The sequence below is a fragment of the Balaenoptera borealis genome, assembly GCF_965194805.1.
Source record: "Balaenoptera borealis genome assembly, chromosome: 20".
Lineage (NCBI taxonomy): Eukaryota > Metazoa > Chordata > Mammalia > Artiodactyla > Balaenopteridae > Balaenoptera > Balaenoptera borealis.
The window spans coordinates 57,275,198-57,295,166 of record NC_138879.1 but is presented as its reverse complement, the minus strand read 5'-3'; the positions used below and the strand labels follow the sequence as shown (position 1 = coordinate 57,295,166).

General features: G+C 45.2%; 1 protein-coding gene across 4 annotated transcripts in view; it reads left to right on the top strand.

Moving 5' to 3' along the window:
• The window catches only part of LOC309618894 (heparan sulfate glucosamine 3-O-sulfotransferase 3A1), a 296,024-nt gene that overhangs the window by 186,595 nt on the left and 89,460 nt on the right, over positions 1-19,969 (top strand). The window contains exon 1 of one of the 4 annotated variants that reach the window (XM_082373368.1): positions 4,386-5,777. The exons of 2 other annotated variants lie outside the window; for them this stretch is intronic. In XM_082373368.1, coding sequence (XP_082229494.1) covers positions 5,179-5,777 — 599 coding nt within the window. In that variant the 5' untranslated portion in view covers positions 4,386-5,178. Of the gene's footprint in view, positions 1-4,385; positions 5,778-5,800; positions 5,924-19,969 lie in introns of those variants that run through there. One more of the 4 variants, XM_082373371.1, reaches the window with a different exon arrangement.

Genomic DNA, 19,969 nt, shown 5'->3' with positions numbered 1-19,969 from the left:
TTATCAGGAATGCTCAAGAGAGGGTAGTCTTTCAAATTTATTCGATCACAGAATACTTTGCTATGGAACATTTCCCAGGATGAGGGCTATATCTGGGGAAACTCTGGCCTCTTCCAACATTAGAAATGGCAAGAAAAGCCTTGAGCATCCACTCAGAGTAAGACCTAGTAGGAGCAGCTCCAGCACCCAGCACAATGTCTGGCCTTCAGGGGATATCACTAGTCTCTCTCCCTCATCATCCTTTCTTGTCCAAACTACGAAGACTAATATTGGTCACTAACGGTGGTAAGAACACTTCTTAATATTGTCTTGTAATAATTTTGTTTATTTTGTTTCTCGGTCTGGAACTACCGCCATGCTTACTTATCTCCATCTGCAAAACTCTTACTCCTTCTTCTACAAGGTCCTTCTTAAATTCCACTTACTTTGGGAATTCTTGGTGATCTTTCTATTTTAATGGAACTCTTAATGACTCACAGCATAGCCATTAATACATATTAATCAACATGTCACCTGAGATTGGGAAAACCATTTTGCCCCCCACATGAGATGAGTAAGGATCATAGTGATCAAAATAGTCACTGGGACCTCTTGTCACGTCTGCTTCATCCTTTGGTGAGAACGGTCTTGTGTCCAACGCTGTGTCTTCAGTTCTGATAGTGACTTGATCTACCTTCAACTCCCACTTGGCCATTTGACTGCTACCTACTCAGCTCCATTTCTCCAATCCTACTCGCAGGTCCCCAAGTCAATTTAGAGCATTCACCAGCATGCCCAACTGCAAAGACAGATGAAAAAACCGACTAGCAAACACACATCAGGCCAACTGGAGAAGGACCCATTCAGTGGCGATACTTGGAATGGCTTCTGAGCTTTCTTTCACTGCGACATCTGCCCTATCACAGATTTTATGTTTCTTTGTAAGATATTTTAGATTTTCTCTATTTGTACCCTCTGCTAATGTTACAGTTTGGGATTTTATGATTTCGAGGCTTACATCTAACTCTGGACTCTCCACTGGCTTGTCTGCATCCAAGCTTTTCTAACCAACCCAGCATTCAGCTCGCAGAGTAATTTTCTAAAATGTTACCTTCACTCTTCCTGGACTGAGCACAAGAAATCAGCCACTTGAATTTGAAGTCTGAAGATCGCAGACCCTAACATTTTTGTCTCTTAAGTTAAAAGAGAGAGCACTGAAACACTTCCTTAGGGCTGAAATAAGTATAAATGAAGATTCGGTCACAGGGCATTACTCAACATTTATTGTCTGTGTCTTGCAGCAGACACCTTAGTGCTTATTCCTTGTGATCTAAAATATCATGTCCCCCACCCCAGTCAATTCCTTAAGACACATGTTGAAATCCAGCACCTCCACCAAATCTCCCTCCTTATTTCTAGCTAATTATCAAGACTCCTGCGTTCTTCTCTAGTCTTGTTTTTGTGCTAATTCTAGTCCCCCCGGTGCCTTCCCCAGGCCAGCCCACACTTGGTTCACACTGAAACACAAGCGGTTTACACTGCACTATGCTCCCTCCCGTCTCTTGGCTTCTCTGTGGTGCTCTCTCAGACTGGGATGCCCAGCCCCCAATCCTCTAGGTTCATTAGTTCATCGACAGATCTTCACCAGGCATCTCCTTGCACCAAGTAATATGCTAGATGTTCCAGGTGTGCCACTGAGGCATGGTTCCCGGCTCCTTGGAGTACTCAGACTCTAACGGGGAAACACAGACATCACCACACACCCGTAACGTTGCAAACCCTCATCAAGTCTGTAAGGAAACTGCCGGGAACTTTGAGAATCTGTACCAGGAGACGTGATCAAACCAGGGACAGGGGATGCAGAGGGAAGGCATCCTTAAAGATGTGTACAGCTGACATCTGAGGGATGAAGAGGGTGTACATTCTAGGTCGAAACACCATGTGCTTTGGGACAGAAAGCGACAGGGCACATCCAGGAGCTGGATGTGAATCTGGTGAGTGGGCAGCACACCTGTGTTCAGCTGAACACGACGCGATTTTGCATTCTAAAGAGTGTGTGTATGTTTTGTCTCATTAAGATCATAAGCTCCTAAAACAAGGAGTGGGGCAGTGGAGCGCCATAGCGTTGTTCCCGAGATGGGTCAGTGTTCTGGGGGAAGGGTGGCGGTATGAAAGGTCCCGTGAAGCACCCAAAATTCTTTGAGGAGAACCATTCACGAATCCATGCACATCGACACCAGACACTCCTCTCACCAAGAACAACATCCTCATTTGTGCCGTCCAGCATGGGAGCCACTAGCTCTCGTGGTGACTGAACATTTGGCATGTGGCTCGTCCCTATAAAGCAGTGCTGAAAGTGTAAAACACATACTGGATTTTGAAGACTTGGTATGAAAAGAAAGAACATAAATGACCTCGGTAATTTTTACATTGACTACATGGTAAAATCACATTTTTAGGTATGTTGGCTATCTTAGTAAAATTAATTTCACCTGCTTCTTTTTACCATTTTTAAGGTGGCTGCTAGACATTTTAAATGACCTATGAGGCTTGTGTTCATGGCTTATATTTTATTTCTAATGTACAGAGCTGCCCTAGAGCTAGATGTGGTGTGAGTGGTCCTTAGAACCCTGTCTCCTACAGGAAGTACCTGTGCTGGGAATGTAAAAGCAAAACGCATGGTATCCTACCATGTTAGAGCTAGAAGGGAACTTGGCGACCACCATTTTCCAGATGGGAAAACCCAAGCATGTTTTGTTTGTAAACATTTATGGGATTGCATATACTTTCAGAATAACTTTAAAACTGCCTTTCTTTTTTTTCTTTTTTTCTTTTTGGTCTTACTTTTGCAAGTCAGACTGAAATCCCAAGAGACAAACTAGAATATATTAAAGCTCAAGTTAGTATTAAACCTCAACTAGATTGTTGATGTCCAATTTTAGGACACAAAGAGGCATTAAAGCTTGGCAGGACTTACTGTCCATCCTTGTAAAAGCCCATTGCTTTACGGCAGTGGAACCTAACAAGCTCGTCACTAGTTTACAGAATAGGTTGGGACTAGCACTTCATAAACAGAAAACCACGTCCAGTCCTGAGTATTTATTCAACCGGCACAAACACAGCGATTCCACCCAGGCACCGAGTCGGAACCACCAGGTCCCCTTTGGAAGGTTAAAAAGGACTTAAATTCCACGTCAGATAGAGCACAGGAAGCAGAAGTTTCCCCTGTGAGTTTCCTGCAACCCTAACTCTGCTGCCGCTGCCAGCCCGGGTCAGCACCCGCAGCGCGCCCCGAAAGCAGCCTGCACAGCTTGCAAGGGTGGGTATGAGGAGGTCAGGCTACCGCCCACATTGCGGGGCGTCCTGCCGAGACGAGGAAGCCAAGAAATCAGGAACAAATCGGACTGGAATTAAAAACCACCCCATGCAGGTTCCACGGGCCACCTCCCTCCATTAAACAGCAAGGCGATTTGTATCCCTTCCTGACCTGCTCTCCGAGGAGCGCAGGGAGAGGATATAGGGTCAGGGGAGGCAAGAGAAAGAGGAAACCGCTTAGGAAAGGACATATAACTCCTTTAGCGAGGCGAGCGCGCGCGCGCGCGCACACACACACACACACACACTAGTGCAAGCAACACTAAAAAAATCCCTTAAAAACTGGGCATATGGATTTGGAATTGTAGCTGATATAATTTTTTAAATCTTAATTTCTCCCCTTATTTATTGGCTCATTTCCTAAGAGGTTGCTCCTTTCCAGTTCCCGGGGAACTCTGATCATCCTAAACGAATACAAAGGAAAAAATCAAATGAAAAAACAAAAAACACCAAAAAGTGCTGCGGGGAGAAAAGGCTTTGCTCCGGAGCCGGCAGTGGACAGCAGAGTAGGTGGAAGGTGAAGCCGCAGCGGAGGAATTCAGTTCGCCCAGGACAAATGGGGGCGTGGCGCGCGGCTCGGTCCCGGGAACCTCCGCCAACAAAACTTCTAAAGGTTCGCGGAGGTGGCGGGGGGCGGGGCGGAGCGGGGGAAGGATGTCGCGACTCCGGAGGGAGGGAACCAGGGCCCTCGGAGGGGTCAGGGCTGCGAAGGGCTGAGCGGCGTCGCAGAGGTTTGGGAACCTCTGATCCAGCGAGCGGCTGGCTGGGTGGAAGTCAGGCCCCTGGGGATCCGGCCGCCCTGGCTGTCAGTCAGACGCCCCGGGAGTCGCCGCAGACCCGGCAGCGCTCCGAGGGGGGCGAGGCCGCCGGCTGGGGTGGGCGGAGTGGGGAAGGGGCGTCGCCCCTGTCGCCCCCGCCCTCTCCGATGTCATTGGGCGGCCGCCTCGGGGTCCGCGCCACCTTTTCTCCGTCGCACCCCTCCCGCCCCGCTGCGCTCGTCCGGGGGCTGGTCCGGCCTTGGCCGTTGACGTCACCGCCAAGTTTGCTGCCCTCGGAGCCCCACGTGTGGCGGCAGCGACGGCCCGGGAGGCGGCGAGCGCAGTGGCCACGGCTGCTGACAGGTCCCGCGCAGTCCGGCTCGGCCACGCCGCTCCCAGGTGGGGCCCGAGAGCCGCCGGAGCGGCCGGGAGCGCACCAAGAGGGTCGGACGGCTCGGCGCGGACCCTCTGGCTCCCGCTCGGGTAGAGGGACTCGGGGGACCTCGCCCCGGGGCCGAGAGCGCGCGCCCAGGCGGGCCGGGGACCGAGGAAGCGGCGGCTGGGAGGCACTGTGTCCGCCGCGGTCTGCAGCGCACGGAGCTCAGCGGCCCCGGAGCCGCACGTCCCCTCACCGGGACCGAGCGAGGGATGCACGATCGCTGAGCTGGGACTCGCGCCGAGAGGCCGTTCCGGCCCGGGGCTGAGACGCACGCCTTCGCCACCGCCGCCGACACCCCCATTCCGGCGACTCTCGGGGACCGGGGGCGCCGAGCGCGGCCCCGGGCTCAGGATTTGGGCGAGTCTCAGACGATGGTTTCTTAAGCACGGCACCACGTCCCCCTTCCCGCCCCCTCGACCGGAGGTTGGGATTCCGCGCGGGGCTCCGGGGGCTCCGTCTCCCCGAGGAGCCTCGGCTGCCGCCGCCCGGGCAGCTCGCACGGCCGCAGGGGCGCAAGGCGATGTGGCCTCCGTCCAGCGCGCAGGCCCCCCCGGAGGATGCCACGGCACCTGGCGGAGTCCCGGCCTAGCATGGCCCGCGCGCTGCCCGACGTCGCCTCCGGCTAGGATGGCCCCTCCGGCCCCGGCCGGCGCCCACCCCACCTCGGCCGAGCCGCTGTCCCGCAGCATCTTCCGGAAGTTCTTGCTGATGCTCTGCTCCCTGCTCACGTCCCTCTACGTCTTCTACTGCCTGGCCGAGCGCTGCCAGACCCTGTCGGGCCCCGTCGTGGGGCGGTCGGGCAGTGGCAAGGAGGCGGGGGCCTCGGGTCGCGGTGTCCCGGCGGGAGGCCCGGGGGAGCCGGCGGCGTGGCCCGCTGCCGCGCGAGGGAAGCGCCTCCTGCAAGTGCAGCCGTGGCCGAGGCGCCGGCCGCCCGCACCGCGGGAAGACGGCGAGGTGGCGGCCTGGGAAGAGGAGCCCCCTGGCCTGGCGGGGAGTCCCGGCGGCTCCGGGGCCGGGAGCAGCGTGGCCGAGACGCCGCCGGCGACCTTGGCCCTGCTGCTGGACGAAGGCAGCAAGCAGCTGCCGCAGGCCATCATCATCGGCGTGAAGAAGGGCGGCACGCGGGCGCTGCTCGAGTTCCTGCGTGTGCACCCCGACGTGCGCGCCGTGGGCGCCGAGCCCCACTTCTTCGACCGCAGCTACGACAAGGGCCTCGCCTGGTACCGGTGAGCTGGGGCCGGACAAGGCGGGCAGGCGGGGGCGGGCAGAGCCCGGGGAAGGGGCTCGAGGAGCCCGTGGTGACGCCCACCCAGTTCATCGCCCTCCCCGGTTTCATGCAGAGGGCAGAGGGTCATCGGTAGTTGTCCTTAAGGTGAGGGGTCTCCTTCCCCACCCTGCCTTCTTCCGGGGAAGAGGGAGCGGGTGGGAAGGAAATTTTGGCCTTGCAGATTTTTTCTTTAGTTCTTGGAATTCCCTTTTCCCCAAATAGCCAATCTCATCATTTTCTCCTGCTTTGTGAAAGTTTCCCTGTGCGTAGCTAAAGAGAAAAAAAAAAAAAGAAACATGTCTCTTCCAAGTTAGAAAAACCTGTTCACCAATTACTAGATATGTGACCTAGTGGATCCCTTTCCCAAGGAAGCCTGTTTTTATTTCTTCTTTATCTTCTGGGCGATTCCCTGCGGTTAACGCAGTCTTTGCAATCGCCTGTTTATTTATTTACCTTAACTCTTTGTCTAATTGTCCTAGGTACTAGATAGTAAGTAATATAGACACAGTTAAAGTGTCAAGAACTAGACTCTAGGTTTTGGGGAGATATATGTGAGAGCAGCGTGTTTTAAAGAAGGCTTCGTTGGCAATAACTTTTGTTTGGGGCTAGGAATGACTTTGTATAAAATGCTTTCTGTATTTGTAGGGAAGAGTACCTTTTGTCTCTGGACTGGCAGAAACTTTTCTAAAGATCTCCAAACAATTCCCTTTAAAAATGAGGTAGACAAAATTTTTTGAAAGGAAGAAAAGTGGGGAAAAATAGGGATCCTGGTTACATTGTGAAAAACCCTCCGAATACAGTGTAGGAAACAAGTCTGATTTAGGTCTTAATCTTAAACTTGCCAGTCTTCTCAAATTCAGGCCACCTTTAATAATAGAATAAGCCAAACTCTAATAAATCTTAGTGTCACCTGGATTTTGTTTGCCATAAAATATTGGCCTTTTTTTCTTTCCTCTGAGTATATGGAAAAATAGGCCAGAATTTTCCATTTTATAAAGTTTTATCTTGTTCATTAAATTTGCAGTCTCCTTGTTATCTTAACTGAAATGATAGGACAGAAGTTACAATACCACTTAAATATATTTCAAAAGTCCTCTCAATTAACCATTCATCCCCAAAAGAGAAATGGATGTGATTTGACAAGTTTATTTACTTGAGGGTCAAGCACAGGAAGCAAATTTACAGTAACCCAACTCATGAGAAAACGTTTGGTCCTAAAAGTCGAACTAGAACATTAAACATGTTTAAAACAGTAACTTTCCATTTGTTGGAGAGGAAAACAAACAACCTTCCCTTACTATAGAATATATATCATTTAAAATCATCAGCCACTTAAAAAAATCCCCTTGTGTCTCTGTCATTTATGTTGTATCCTCTGGGAAGTTCTTATAAAAATGACCTGTTGAATCTGGAAACAACAGGTCCTTCTTCTTAGCACAAAGGCAGCTCTGTTTTTTCCATCAAGGACACAAGAAAGAAGTGATTAAAGACCCCTAAAACTCTTATCTATAGCAGTTTGCATTGAATGTGGCCTGGTACAGGGCTATAAGTGAACACATTTCAAGCCGACTGCCCAAAAACATCTAAGACAGTGTTGGACTGTGAGGTGCTATTAAATATGGGGAAATATTTAGTACTAAAACCCTTTATTTTCATTTTGCTATATAGCCTTTATTTCCACAAAGTAGGACTGTTTCTTCCTATTCCAGAAATGAGTATTTGGGGGCACAGTATATCCACAGAGCTGGATCTTATTTTCCGTTGACCTTTCTGAGCTTGTGTAAGAGAAGGAAGGTTTCAAAGTAACTAGAAACACAAGTATTTAAAAAAAAAAAAAAAGGAAAGGAAAAGAAGAAGAAAAAGTCATGAACTTTTAGGCTGCTGTCTCGTTTGGAAACTGGAGGCATGCTATAAAGTAAATATCGCCTTGGATTGTTTACTTCGGTAGAGGAGTTTTATAAAGCAATTTATGGTGGTTACAAAAATAACTGCACAGTAGACTTCATGGTTTGGTGAATTTAATTTTCTAAGTGTTGGAGCAGTGTCTTTGTTTTACCATTTGCAATGGTCTTTTATTGAACGCATAAATTTAAGTTTAACTCAATTACATGGAAAACTATTTAAAAAGTCCAACCTATGGGGCCTGGATTATGCGATTATTTAACGAAACTTTGCTACAGTTCTCTTTCATCTCGGCTCTGAACTTGGAGTTAGATGTTTGTGAAATAGACTGAAGACTTACCTATGACAAAAAATCACACAGAATGCCATTTAACTATTAGGCACGTTTTAGCTGCTTGTGTTTAGCCAGTATTTTAGGTAAAGGTATTCGGTAAGACCTTCTTCAGTCAGCCCAAAAATTGTAATATAGGGTTTCTAACACACATTTATGACCAGACACACACACAGACACACACACACACACACACACACACACACACACACACGCAAACGAACAGAAAGAAAACCCTAGTATTTGAACGCTGAAGTGAATTATGGAAGAGAAAAAAATTTGTACAATATTTTTTACATGCTCATTGACATGGGAGAATCATAATGTCTAGCCTTGTTTTTTCGCCCAGTGAAAATTCTCTCAATTTGCCATAATAGTTTGTTGTGGCAGCGCCCCCTACCGTCCTGACAACGGGACAAATCTGTTGTTGCTGCGAAGTTGGAAGAAAGTCTCTTGGAAATTGAGTTTGAGAGTTAAAAACGCCTGTTGTTAGGATGTGTCAATAAATTTCTCTCTCTGGGAAAAAAATTAAAAGTACTTTATAAACTACATCCCAAGAACAGTGTAATCAGTGGTTTCTTCGTTTGGACAAATGTGTAGTAAAGGCCAAGAAAACGAATTTATTTAAAATCTCTAAAAAGGAAATTATTCTTATTGATTTAAAAATGTCCTAATATTACTCTAAAATAAATGAAATAAAGGAACATTTTAATATGCCAGGAAATTTGTTGATGATAATTTAGGACGCTTCAGTGGACTTTTCTGGATATGAAACTCCACTCTGGTGGGGTTTAAAAAACATTCCACATTACTTAATTTAGCTGACATGATATCAGGACAACAAATGTCTGTGGCTTGTGTGTCACAGGAAAGCAGTCCTTCACCGTGAGCGGTCTCCATTTCCATCGGATGTGTGGTGGGTTCCTCAAGAAAAGGGGGGAATTGTTTCATTACCTTCAGAACTTTGAGATCTTTTCTGGAAGTTAAGAGCAAACGCCTCTGCTGTGGTTCAAGAGCAGGTGAACTTGGCATTCTAAAAGAAGCCCCTCCCCTTCTCTGCCTGTATATCTGCACCAACTAGAGGGTATGGTTATTTTTCTCCTAAGACAAAAGATACCTATTTATAAAGTATTTAAAGATATGTGTGTGCTTATATATACTATGTACATATATATATATATATTTATATAGGTATATGAATACAAATGTTTGGATTCTGTAACACTTCAGTCTTTTATTTGGGGACAAGATAGTAAGTGTTCATCATCTAATCTCTTGTGCTAGCATGTCTCTTTCCTATATTTTGACTCATTTTCTTTAGTGAGACTGGATGATTTCTGCAGAGAAGAATGTCGCTAAACTTATCTTACTCTGTAGCATCTAGAAAGATCAAAGATGACTCAGCTTGGAGTTTAGGAGTTGGTTCTTTCCATGGCTTCATCAGAACGTGAAGTTTTCTGGCCCTTCCTGATCACTGCCTTGTTTATCGCGTCCACGGGAGAGGCAGGCTGAGCAGAGGCACTTTCGGTTCCTATCGGGGGCGATCGGCATCTCGGAGCAGCTGGGAGCAGCTGCAGGGTACCTCCGTGTGTACTTTCCCGCCCTCCTGAGCCACCAGCCCTTCTACATGAAGGGTTGGAAGTGAAATTCGAGCCAAGGGAGTCTGGCCACCCACGCAAGGTCCTGGGGACTGACATCCAAAGGGGCTCTGTGTCCTCAGAGGGAAGCGAAGGACCTTGGAAGGGATAAGAGGTAGGGGGGAAATTGGGGAGAAGCAGCTTTGGGCCCTGAGTCTAGGGTACATGTCTGTGGGGGGGGGGAGGGGAGGGCCCAATTTCTTTCATGCATTTGCTCCCTGGAGCCCTCACTGACTGGACACTCTCCATCAACTGAGAGGTTGCAAAGAGCCCCTTTGAGAAGCCACATGCTGCCATTTTGTTTGCCCTGGGTTCATCTCCCCAGTAGACCAACCCAGCAAGACAAGTCCAACAGTCTCATTTCTGTGTGTGTGTGTGTGTGTGTGTGTGTGTGTGGCGCACGAGGTTCACGCATGAACCCATACACACATGTATGCAAGAGCAGGTACCCAGTAGGTGGGGAATGTGGTAGAGTTGATAACAGAAAAGTTATTTAGTGGTTGGGGAACTTCTGAGCAGCATCAGACACCCAGGTGGAGCAAGGTCTAGGATTATTGAGTCCAGGCATTAAAAACAACAATAGCAAAACCATGTTTGGTATAGCCTGGAATTGGAATACCTTATGTGAGTGATTATTCCCTTGTAGTGATGAGATTTATCATGCGCTGATGTAGTGTATGTGAAATGCGTAGCCAAATAGGAGTGAAAATCCTCCACAATATTGTAATCTTCTGCCTTCCTCTTAAAAAAAAATCCAGAAACGCTCTGGCCAAAATATTTGTCTCATAGAAATGTCTGTTGATTGGCCCAGAAAGAGTACGTGCCAAATCTGTATTCTGGAGGGGTCATGAGAACAAAATAAGCCTGTGCAATTAATGGCAACAGGGTCTGACCTTACACAGACCAGATGCTCACATCATAGTAGGAGAGTGTCACAGAGCAAACAAACTGACTTGGTATAAACAACAAAGGCCTGCTATCTCTACGGGATGCATTTGAATGATTGCACATCACGATTACCATCAGTCACATTGCTGGGCTGGGTTGGGAACTTGATAGACTTAGCAATTTCCCTTAGGGGCTCGTCTTCCTCCCCCAAGGAACAGGAACTGGGCTGATAAAGAGGGTCCTTTCTCTGAGTGCTTCCCAATGATATTAGACTCGAAGCTTTTAGAAAGTTTGTTTTTCCTTAAGTGATGAATCGTAATTGTGGAAATGAGGTTTCCTATTAAAACATATGCCTTTGATGTGTAACCAGAGGAAATTGCACCTAAGTAATATTTTAGCTCCCTAGTCTTTGCATTTTCAAGAATGTCTTAAAAATGTTCAGAAGCACTTTAAAATCTTTGCTCTTTTGATACAGTTTAAAAAATCTCTTTGGAGGGGGAATATTGATATAGTAAACTTACGTGAACTAAACTTATGTGAAAACAGAACGTAGAAACCAAGGAAATGCTGAGTTCAGAGAATTGAAACATCTTCCCAGCTGCTTGCCTCCAATGATGCAACTGCTGATTTTATATATCACTCATGTCATGACCATTATGCCTCTAACATTTACATTTATTCCGTGATTCTTTGAAAGCTGGATTCCAGAAGTTCAGATTTGCTCAGTTTCAGAAGCTGTCAGGTGGCAGTAAATGTGAAAAAGGAAAGGGGAACTGCTTAGTAAGAAGGAAGTTTAGTATTTGCCGTTAGTTTCGTACTTGTGATATTCTCACAAAGGTTAAAAAAAATCCTCTTCCTGGACTCTTTTGAGAGCTGCCCGCTTAGAATGTGACCTTTAGCGCCACCTAGTGGGAGGGAGAGTCAGCAAGGAACTCAAAGGGTGGACTTGGAAAACCTCATCATGATCAGAGTATGTTCGGTCTCACTTTTTTTAAAAAAGGAGGGAAAGTCATCCTGGGTAGCACTTAACAGCCACTGTGCCTGAGCCGGCTCTTTCAGGCAGGGAGGTTACCCTTTGGAGAGAAATAAAAAAGACCTGCCTTGACAATAAACCTGAAAAAGAAGAGAGAAGTGATTAGGAGATTTATATTAGAAATGTGTGTACCTGAAAGGAATGCCATATGCCCAGATCAGTTTTGTTAGTGTGTTTTGCCTGTTTCTGAAAGCCAGCTTCACATGAAAATACTCCCAGATGATTTTGTTTCAACATCAGTAATGCAGTCTTATTTCTATCCCCGTGTTGTACAGGCTCTGGAGGAGGGTCCCAGGGTTCTTAACAGGCAGCACCCAGAAGCCTGTTTAACCCTTAACACACCTGAGATACACTTTGGGAAGATCCACCATGTGGGACAGTTTTATAGGAAGGTGTTTTCAGAGTTCCAGCGGGAGACTGTTTCCTGTGACTTTGGTCCAGGGCCTGGCGAGGGAGGTGAGCAGGTATGCACTACTATATATAGAGTAGGTAACCAATAAGGACCTACTGTAGAGCACAGGGAACTGTACTCAATATTTTGTAATAACCTATAAGGGAGAAGAATCTGAAAAGATTAGATAGATATATATGTACATCTGAATCACTTTGCTGTACACCTGAAACTAATATAACATTGTAAATCAACTATAATTCAATTAAAAAAAAAAAAGTAAGGAAGGGGGAAAGGGGAACATGGGAACGCTATGGTGGAGGAACCCGGCGGACCCCACTGAACCAAGTGCTGAGGGTGACATTCCCTAGTTGTCATGTTGAGATCTTGTATCCCCTGGTGTAAGGCAGGGAGGAGGGCTTCACCTGTGGGGTTTTCTTCCCCTAAATCCTTGACCCCCATCTAATCATGAGAAAACGTTAGACCAACATGAATGGATGGTACAGCCACAGAATACCTGACCAGCATTTCTCACAAATGGCGAGATCATGAATAACAAAGTAAGAACGATAAACTGTCACCCTGGGAGGGGAAAAAGGAGACTAATTGCTAATGCATAAATACAGTCTGGTACCGTCGACTGGATCCTGGAGTAGAAAAAGGGCATTGGTGGAATACTGAGGAAATGTGACTGATGTGTGTGGTTTAGTTCACAGTGTCATACCAAGGTTGATTTCTTGGTTTTGATCCTTTACCAGGGTTATGGAAGATGACAACCTCAGGGGAAACTGTCTGGCTGAAGGGGTCTCTGAGATTTTTCTGTACTGCTTTTTTTTTTTTTTTTTTTTTTTTTTACAGTTTTGTTGTCTAGAATGATTCCAAAACCAAAGGGAAAAGAACACCATTAACAAAGAAGGCAGAGGGTGTGAGGGGTCATCCCGAAACACTCCACCAAGCAGCCCTTTAGTCCTCTCCTCCCCAGGGCCCCCAGCACAGCCTGCCAGCTCCCTCCACGCCAGCACCTGTTGCTCCAGACATGCTGATCTTTCCCTCAGCTTATTTCATAAGAAAATTGGCTCAGGGCTCCCCTCCTACTCTCTTGTCTCTGAAACACGGACAGAGACTGTTTTGTCTTTCTGTCTCTTCTTTATGGTTGGCAAGTGTCAAGTCAAGAAGGTATAAAAAGTCACGCAGCCCTGACTGAATCCCTCTCTGCCTGGAGAGCAAAAACTCTGATGTCGGTGGCAAGTTTTTGAGAACACGAAGAACTGAAGTAGGGGTCAGAGGAAAATCCGATGTGGGCATCTGGCTTTTTTGCCTCCGGTGTAGGAGGGGCAGTTGTCAGGGGTGGGGAAGCTGGTGATGCGGTGACGAGATGGGGCCGTGCCTGGGGACACTCCTTACAGCTCAGATGACAACACAGTCTGGATTTTCTGGGTCAGCTTAAATGTTCTGTCTGCTTCCTTGCCCTTGTGCTTTAACCTTTGGTTTAGACCCTGGCTTATGGGATCTGCCACGGGAGCAAAGCAGACCTGGAGCAACCACGGGGTTGAAGGAGAGGGTGGAAGGGAGAGCATCCAACCTCCAGAGCCCTGGAGGACAGGACCTGGGCATCCTGGTGGTCCTTCCTGCTGGAGCAGCTAAGCCTGGGATGCCAGTGTTATCAGACTCTAAGTTCCTGTACAGGTAGCACGCTGGCATTTTTTGCTTCTGTTGTGCCTCAGAGGCTCAGGTTTAATAGAGTAATGACAATCTGCCTCAAAACATTTCCTTTGATATTTTTAACAACTGTCAAAATTAAAATCACATTTTTACTTAAGCAAAACAAAACAACACCTGGTACATCTTGAGACTCAGAGAAGATAACAGTATTTCCTCTTAATCGTTGGCTCACTTACCTTGGTTGCATCTGTCTTATGAACCTATATCGTGCAAAGGACAGGCTACTAAATGCTTATGTAGATAAAAATAATTTCTGTGATTTAATGCCATTCTGGGCTTGTTGTTTGACATTTTTCCATCTTAGTTGGTATAATGCTTTTCTTCATGCATGTTGAAACTTTTTAAAAATAGCAAACTATTTGAACCCTGCAAAGTACATTTGACGAAATCTGTCATTTTAGTTTCTATTTCATTTATTTTCACTCTGATTTTTGTTATTGCTTTCCTTCTTCTAACTGTGGGCTTAGATTGCTCTTCTTTTTCTGGTTCCTTAAGGGGAAAGTTAGGTTGCTTATTTGAGATTTTCTTTTTCCTTAATGTAGACATTTGTCACTATGAACCTCCCTCTTAGAACTGCTTTTGCTGCATCCCATAAGTTTTGGTGTGTTCAGATTCCATTTTCATTTGTCTCAAGATAATTTTTGATTTACTTTTTGATTTCTTCTTTGGCTCATTGGTTTTAAGTAGGATGTTGTTCAACATCCACATATTTGTGCATTTTCCAGTTTTCTGCTTGTTACTGATTTCTAGCTTCATACCATTGTGTTCAGAAAAGATACTTGATATGATCTCAATCTTCTTAAATGTGTTAAGACTAGATTTGTGGCCAAGCATACGATCCACCCTGGAGAACGTTCTGTGTGCATCCTGCTGCTGTTGTATGGAATGTTCTGTATATGTCTGTTAGATCTATCCGGTCTAACATATAGTTCAAATCCAATGTTTCCTTACTGATTTTCTGTCTGAATGATCTATCTATGATTTTATTTTATTTTTTAAAATTAATTAATTAATTAATTAATTTTTGGCTGTGTTGGGTCTTCGTTTCTGTGCGAGGGCTTTCTCCAGTTGCGGCGAGCGGGGGCCACTCTTCATCGCGGTGCGCGGGCCTCTCACTATCGCGGCTTCTCTTGTTGCGGAGCACAGGCTCCAGACGTGCAGGCTCAGCAGTTGTGGCTCACGGGCCTAGTTGCTCCGCGGCATATGGGATCTTCCCAGACCAGGGCTTGAACCCATGTCCCCTGCATTGGCAGGCAGATTCTCAACCACCGTGCCACCAGGGAAGCCCTATCTATCATTTTAGATGTAAGGTAATAATAGCTGCATTTGTTGAGCCCACACTGGATGTTGCTAGATTTTACTGCATGACCTGCTGCATGTAGTCTGGATATTTTATTAATATGACTAATATCATTAGGTAGGTCCTACTATTTACTACCTTTTATAGCTCAAGAAACTGAGGCTCAAAAAGATGAAGTAACTTGCCCAGGGTCATATAGTCAAGGAAATAGTAGAACTAGTGCTGAACCCAAGTCCACCTACCTTATGCCAATGCTTCACTGCTGGGAAGCATCATGTTCTCAGATGGAATTGCCCAAGTGTGGTTCCTGCCTAGATATCCAGCCATCAGGGGCTCAAAGATGGTAGGGACTGAAAGCCTGTCCCATGTGATAGAAGGACTTGGACATGTTTGATCCTGGGCCTTAGACCTTTAGTTAAAAACTAGACAACATATCAACACAGAGTTGACAAAACGAATTTTTAAGTCTTTAAATATCCTTGTGAGTCTATTGCCCTATCAGGAATAACTAAAACCACCTTTACTTCTTGTGTAATTCTTTTTTTTTTTTAAGAAATAATATAATCTGCTCACAGAGCTCATCTTATTGATCATATCAGAAATCCTGAGCCATTCAATTGATTTTTCACCCACCCACTGAAAAATAATCACCGTGAAAAAAACCTCTTTGTTTAGTGGTCCAAATGATCAAGTTTCCTCCTTCTGAATGGCTGCATGGGGAAGCCAAAATATTGTCAGCGATATATGAGAAGGTGGCTGGCTGCTCCTGGAAGTGGGGCAAGGTGAGTTGGTGGTTGTACCCATTCCCTGGTGTCTTCAACTTTGTAGGAAACCCCCAACCAGCTATGGCTGAGTCATGCCAAAGTCCATCTTTCTCACTCTTTTCTGTATTTGCACTTTATTTTTTAGCTTTTTATTTTATATTGGAGTATAGCCAATTAACAATGTTGTGATAGTTTCAGGTGCACAGCCAAGTGACTCAGCCTTCCATACACATGTATTTGCACTTTTTGATTGACACTTTTTATTCTTTAGAAATGTTAATATTCCCAATCAGGCCATAGCCCAATTTTTACCCCCAAGCACTCTTCTATCTTCATTATTATTGTTATTAATAATTTTTATCTAATTATCCTGCCAGCTGGTCATTAATAGTGCCAAGCTGTTTACTGTAGTGGTCGGCTCATTGCCAAATAAGGCATGGCTGTTGATTTGAACTTTTCTGGCTCTAACCAGACAGAATCATAAACCATAAAGGAAGTTGGAATTAGAAAGTATCTCAGAGATTGTCTTCTGCCTATGAGAAAACAGGGTGCCTTGCCCAAGGTTAAGCTAAAAGACAAGAGCTTAGAGCTATCATTTTTCAGGGTAAAATTCTGGAGACTACAATTGGGAAACCATTGCATGCTCTGAATTACATAAATATCATTTTGGAGGGTTTGTATCGATGGCAAAATTATTCCAGAGAATGGAACAATTGATAGCATTATTCTTTCTCCTCCCAGAACTGGTGAATTAAAGTATTGAATTGAATATAGTCAGTGATCAATTCATCTTTACATTTGTGGTTTTCATCTCAGATGTTTTCCCCAGTATTTTGATGCTTATAGATTTTGGAACCCAGCTAGCACGACTGGCCTGTGGATCCTTGTAAGTAATTTGTGTTTTATGGTTGTTACCTGCTTGTAAAAGATTAGTGGGAGAAATCCAACTACAGACAGAAAAAAAGTTTGCTTTTTCTCTCTCGAGTGTTCAGAGTAGGAAGTAATCAATCAAATTATGGGAATAAAATTCCTTTTCCCTTTTTCAGAGTTCTTACTTGGATTAGAGCTCTCCTTTCAATAGGAAGTATCAGAGTTGCCAGGCTGGTTTGAATGACAGATTCAAAAGTGGTGTGTTTGTTACGGTCGTAAATCTTTGCAGATTCTCCTTAAACTCAGGTATTTAAAAAGGGAACTGGATTAAGCTGCAACGAAAGTTACATTCCCAGAGCTAACTGCGCCCCTGGTCACCTTTCTTAACTGAAGCCATGTTTGCTTGCAATCGATGTTTTGAAAAGTTCTGGCGGTAAGAAAAGGCTGCAGTGATGAAGTGATTTCATTTTACAAACAAAGCTTTAGAGTAAACAAAAACTGGCATCTGGGTTTTTTCTTAATTTTCTGGTGGACTTTAATTATTGTAGTTTCTTTCCTCAAATGTTGTGGGTTTTTCTTAAAGAAATAAAGGCCGCTTGTTTTTCTTTCTAATGAGGCCTTTCTCTTTCTTCTTGGTGTAGGAGGACTTGAGATTACAACAGTATCTGTTAAAAAGGCTTTCCCCAAAGCCAGAGGGTCTACTAGAATGCCCTGCTAGGGTTTAATGATGGAAAGAAAACACACTGGATCTGTTTTATATTTATATGGGGGGGGAGTTCATGGGGAGCTAATGCTTGTGATGAAAATTCTTGGGACTTTCAGGTGCATTTGCCCTGTGGCAGAGGGTGGCAAGTTGGAAGCAGACATTGGAGAAACCACTTCTCAGCTCCAGCTGACAGTTGCCAAGAAAGAAAGTAGACTCATGATTGCCCTGCCCTCTGATTTTTCTAAAGAATCTTGGGATACTGATTTTTTAAAAAACATATTGAGAAATAATTAACATATTAAAAGCCAAACCTAACACAAACCAAAATTCTGCATAGAGGGAGTAAATCAATTTCATCTGGAGGAGAGGGGCTGCTAGTTTATAACCTTTGGCTTATAGTGAAGATCAGAGTTAGCAACAAAAAGCTGGTGTGTATTAAGAGTTTTTCAAACTGTGAATCCCAAGACATTAGTGTATAATAAAACCAATTATTATTTTTTTAATGGAAGGGGCTATAACAGGATAAAATAAGAGAGTGAATCCCAGGTAGTAAGCCGGGCAAATATTATCTCGACAGGCTTGGTTCAGGTGTGTACATATATAAACAGATCAGTGTGTGCTGAAAGATTGGATGTAAATGTACTTGTTATTAGTGGATTTCAATACAAAAAAGTTTGAAAAACACTGGCCAGTGTGAGCAGAAGTCCTGTGTGAAGAGACTAAAGTGAACGTGCTTCAGGGTCCCTCAAGAAACTAACCTTGGTCTTTTTCAACTTTATATCTCTGGGCCCTGGAACTGTACCTGTCACAGAAGGGATTCACTCTTTGTTTAATAAAAACAATGATGCCTTAGGCCATGGCTCAGTGATTTTTTCCTGGAAAGGGCCAATAGTAAATGTTTTAGGTTTCGTGGGTCATATGGTCTCTGTCACAGCTATTCAACTCTGCTTTTTAGCAGGAAAGCAGCCTTAGACAATATGTAAATGAATGGGTGTGGCTATGTTCCAGTAAAACTTTATTGACCAAAACAGGCCTTTGGCTCACTGGCCTGGTTTGCAGACTTCTAGGATAGGCTGAAAGCTTCAGATATGTCCCTGGACCTTCCCTTACTTTACTTAGCATGTGATGCTCATGTGAGTATCCACCACGAACATTCATGGGAGGTGCTGAGGGTGTAGCTGAGGGACCCCCTGTGCGAGGTGCCGCTCAGAAATAGCTCCTCGAGGCTGGATGAGGCTAGAAGTGTCCATCCCAGGCAGTGACCAGTGGGAACTTTTTGAAATATGCAGACTTGTTCAGCATGGTGGCATTGCATGTAACGGTGATTCATGTGCTCAATGACAAATGTTCTACTTTGGAAGAGACAAATCGACAGTCTTCGGTCATTTTTTTACAAAAGCTTAATAATGCGTTTTGCTGTTTCCTTGACTTTGTACTTGAGTACCTGTTTAATTTACATAGATCTTCCCCTGCTTCTCCATTCTTCCGTCTGCCTTTTGGATCCTGGGCATCCTGTGATGGGGTCACCTGACCTCTGTCCTGAGAAGCAATCCCACCCAGCAGTTTCATTCAACAGTCCGAGTTTGCAGGTGAAGAGTGAGGCATCACATTGGGATCAAAGTGTCAGAAAAGATTTTTGAGACCATTCAATAACATGTTTAGGGAGTTTGGACTTTATTCTAGATCAGCGTTGTCCAACAGAAATGTAACGGGAACCGCTTATGTCCTTTTAAATGTTCTGGTAGCTTCTTTAAAAAAGTAGGAATGAAGAGGCAATGTTCATTCTAATAATATTTTGATTGAAGCCAAGTTGTCTGAAATATAATAATTTCAACATGTAATCAACAATAAAACATTATCAACGAGACATTTTGCATTTTTCGTACAAAATCTTCCAAATCTCATATGCATTTTATTTTATTTTATTTTTTAACACTTTATTTTATTTTATTTTTATTTTTTGACCATGCCACACAGCATGTGGGATCTTAGTTCCCTGACCAGGGTTCGAACCTGTGTCCCCTGCCTTGGAAGCATGGAGTCTTAATCACTGGACCGCCAGGGAAGTCCCTCATATGCATTTTATACTTGCGGCATTTCTCAATTCCGTCTACCCACATTTCGAGTATTCAGTAGCTCCCTGAGGCCAGTGGCTACCATATTGGGTAGCTGTGGCTCTTGAGGCAGGGCCAGGGGAGGGGTTTTGAAGGCTTTCCATAGAGAGCTGATTCCGCAGACGTCCTCTGGTTCTGCCCAGGAAGCCCAATCCGAGGTGGCGCGGGAAGGGCGGGGGATGCACACCAAGGCCCTGGCTGTTGAGTCTCAAGGACAGAGGTGGAGGCTTGAACTAGAACAGGGCCGTGGCCGTGGGAAGTGGTGGCAAGGAGATTTGCTGGACGTTTTGGTGGAAGGAATCATAAAGCTTTGTGTGGGATGCTGACAAGGAGGAAAGGGGGAGAAACTGGAGAACACTGGACGATTTCTAGCTCGGGGATATTTATGATTAAGTGCGACTGTCATAGGGAGGGACACAGAAGGAGTTTACAGGTACCAAGGGGAGCAGACAGCTTTGTTTTAGGCCCATCAAGTGGATGGAGCCTCGAGGTG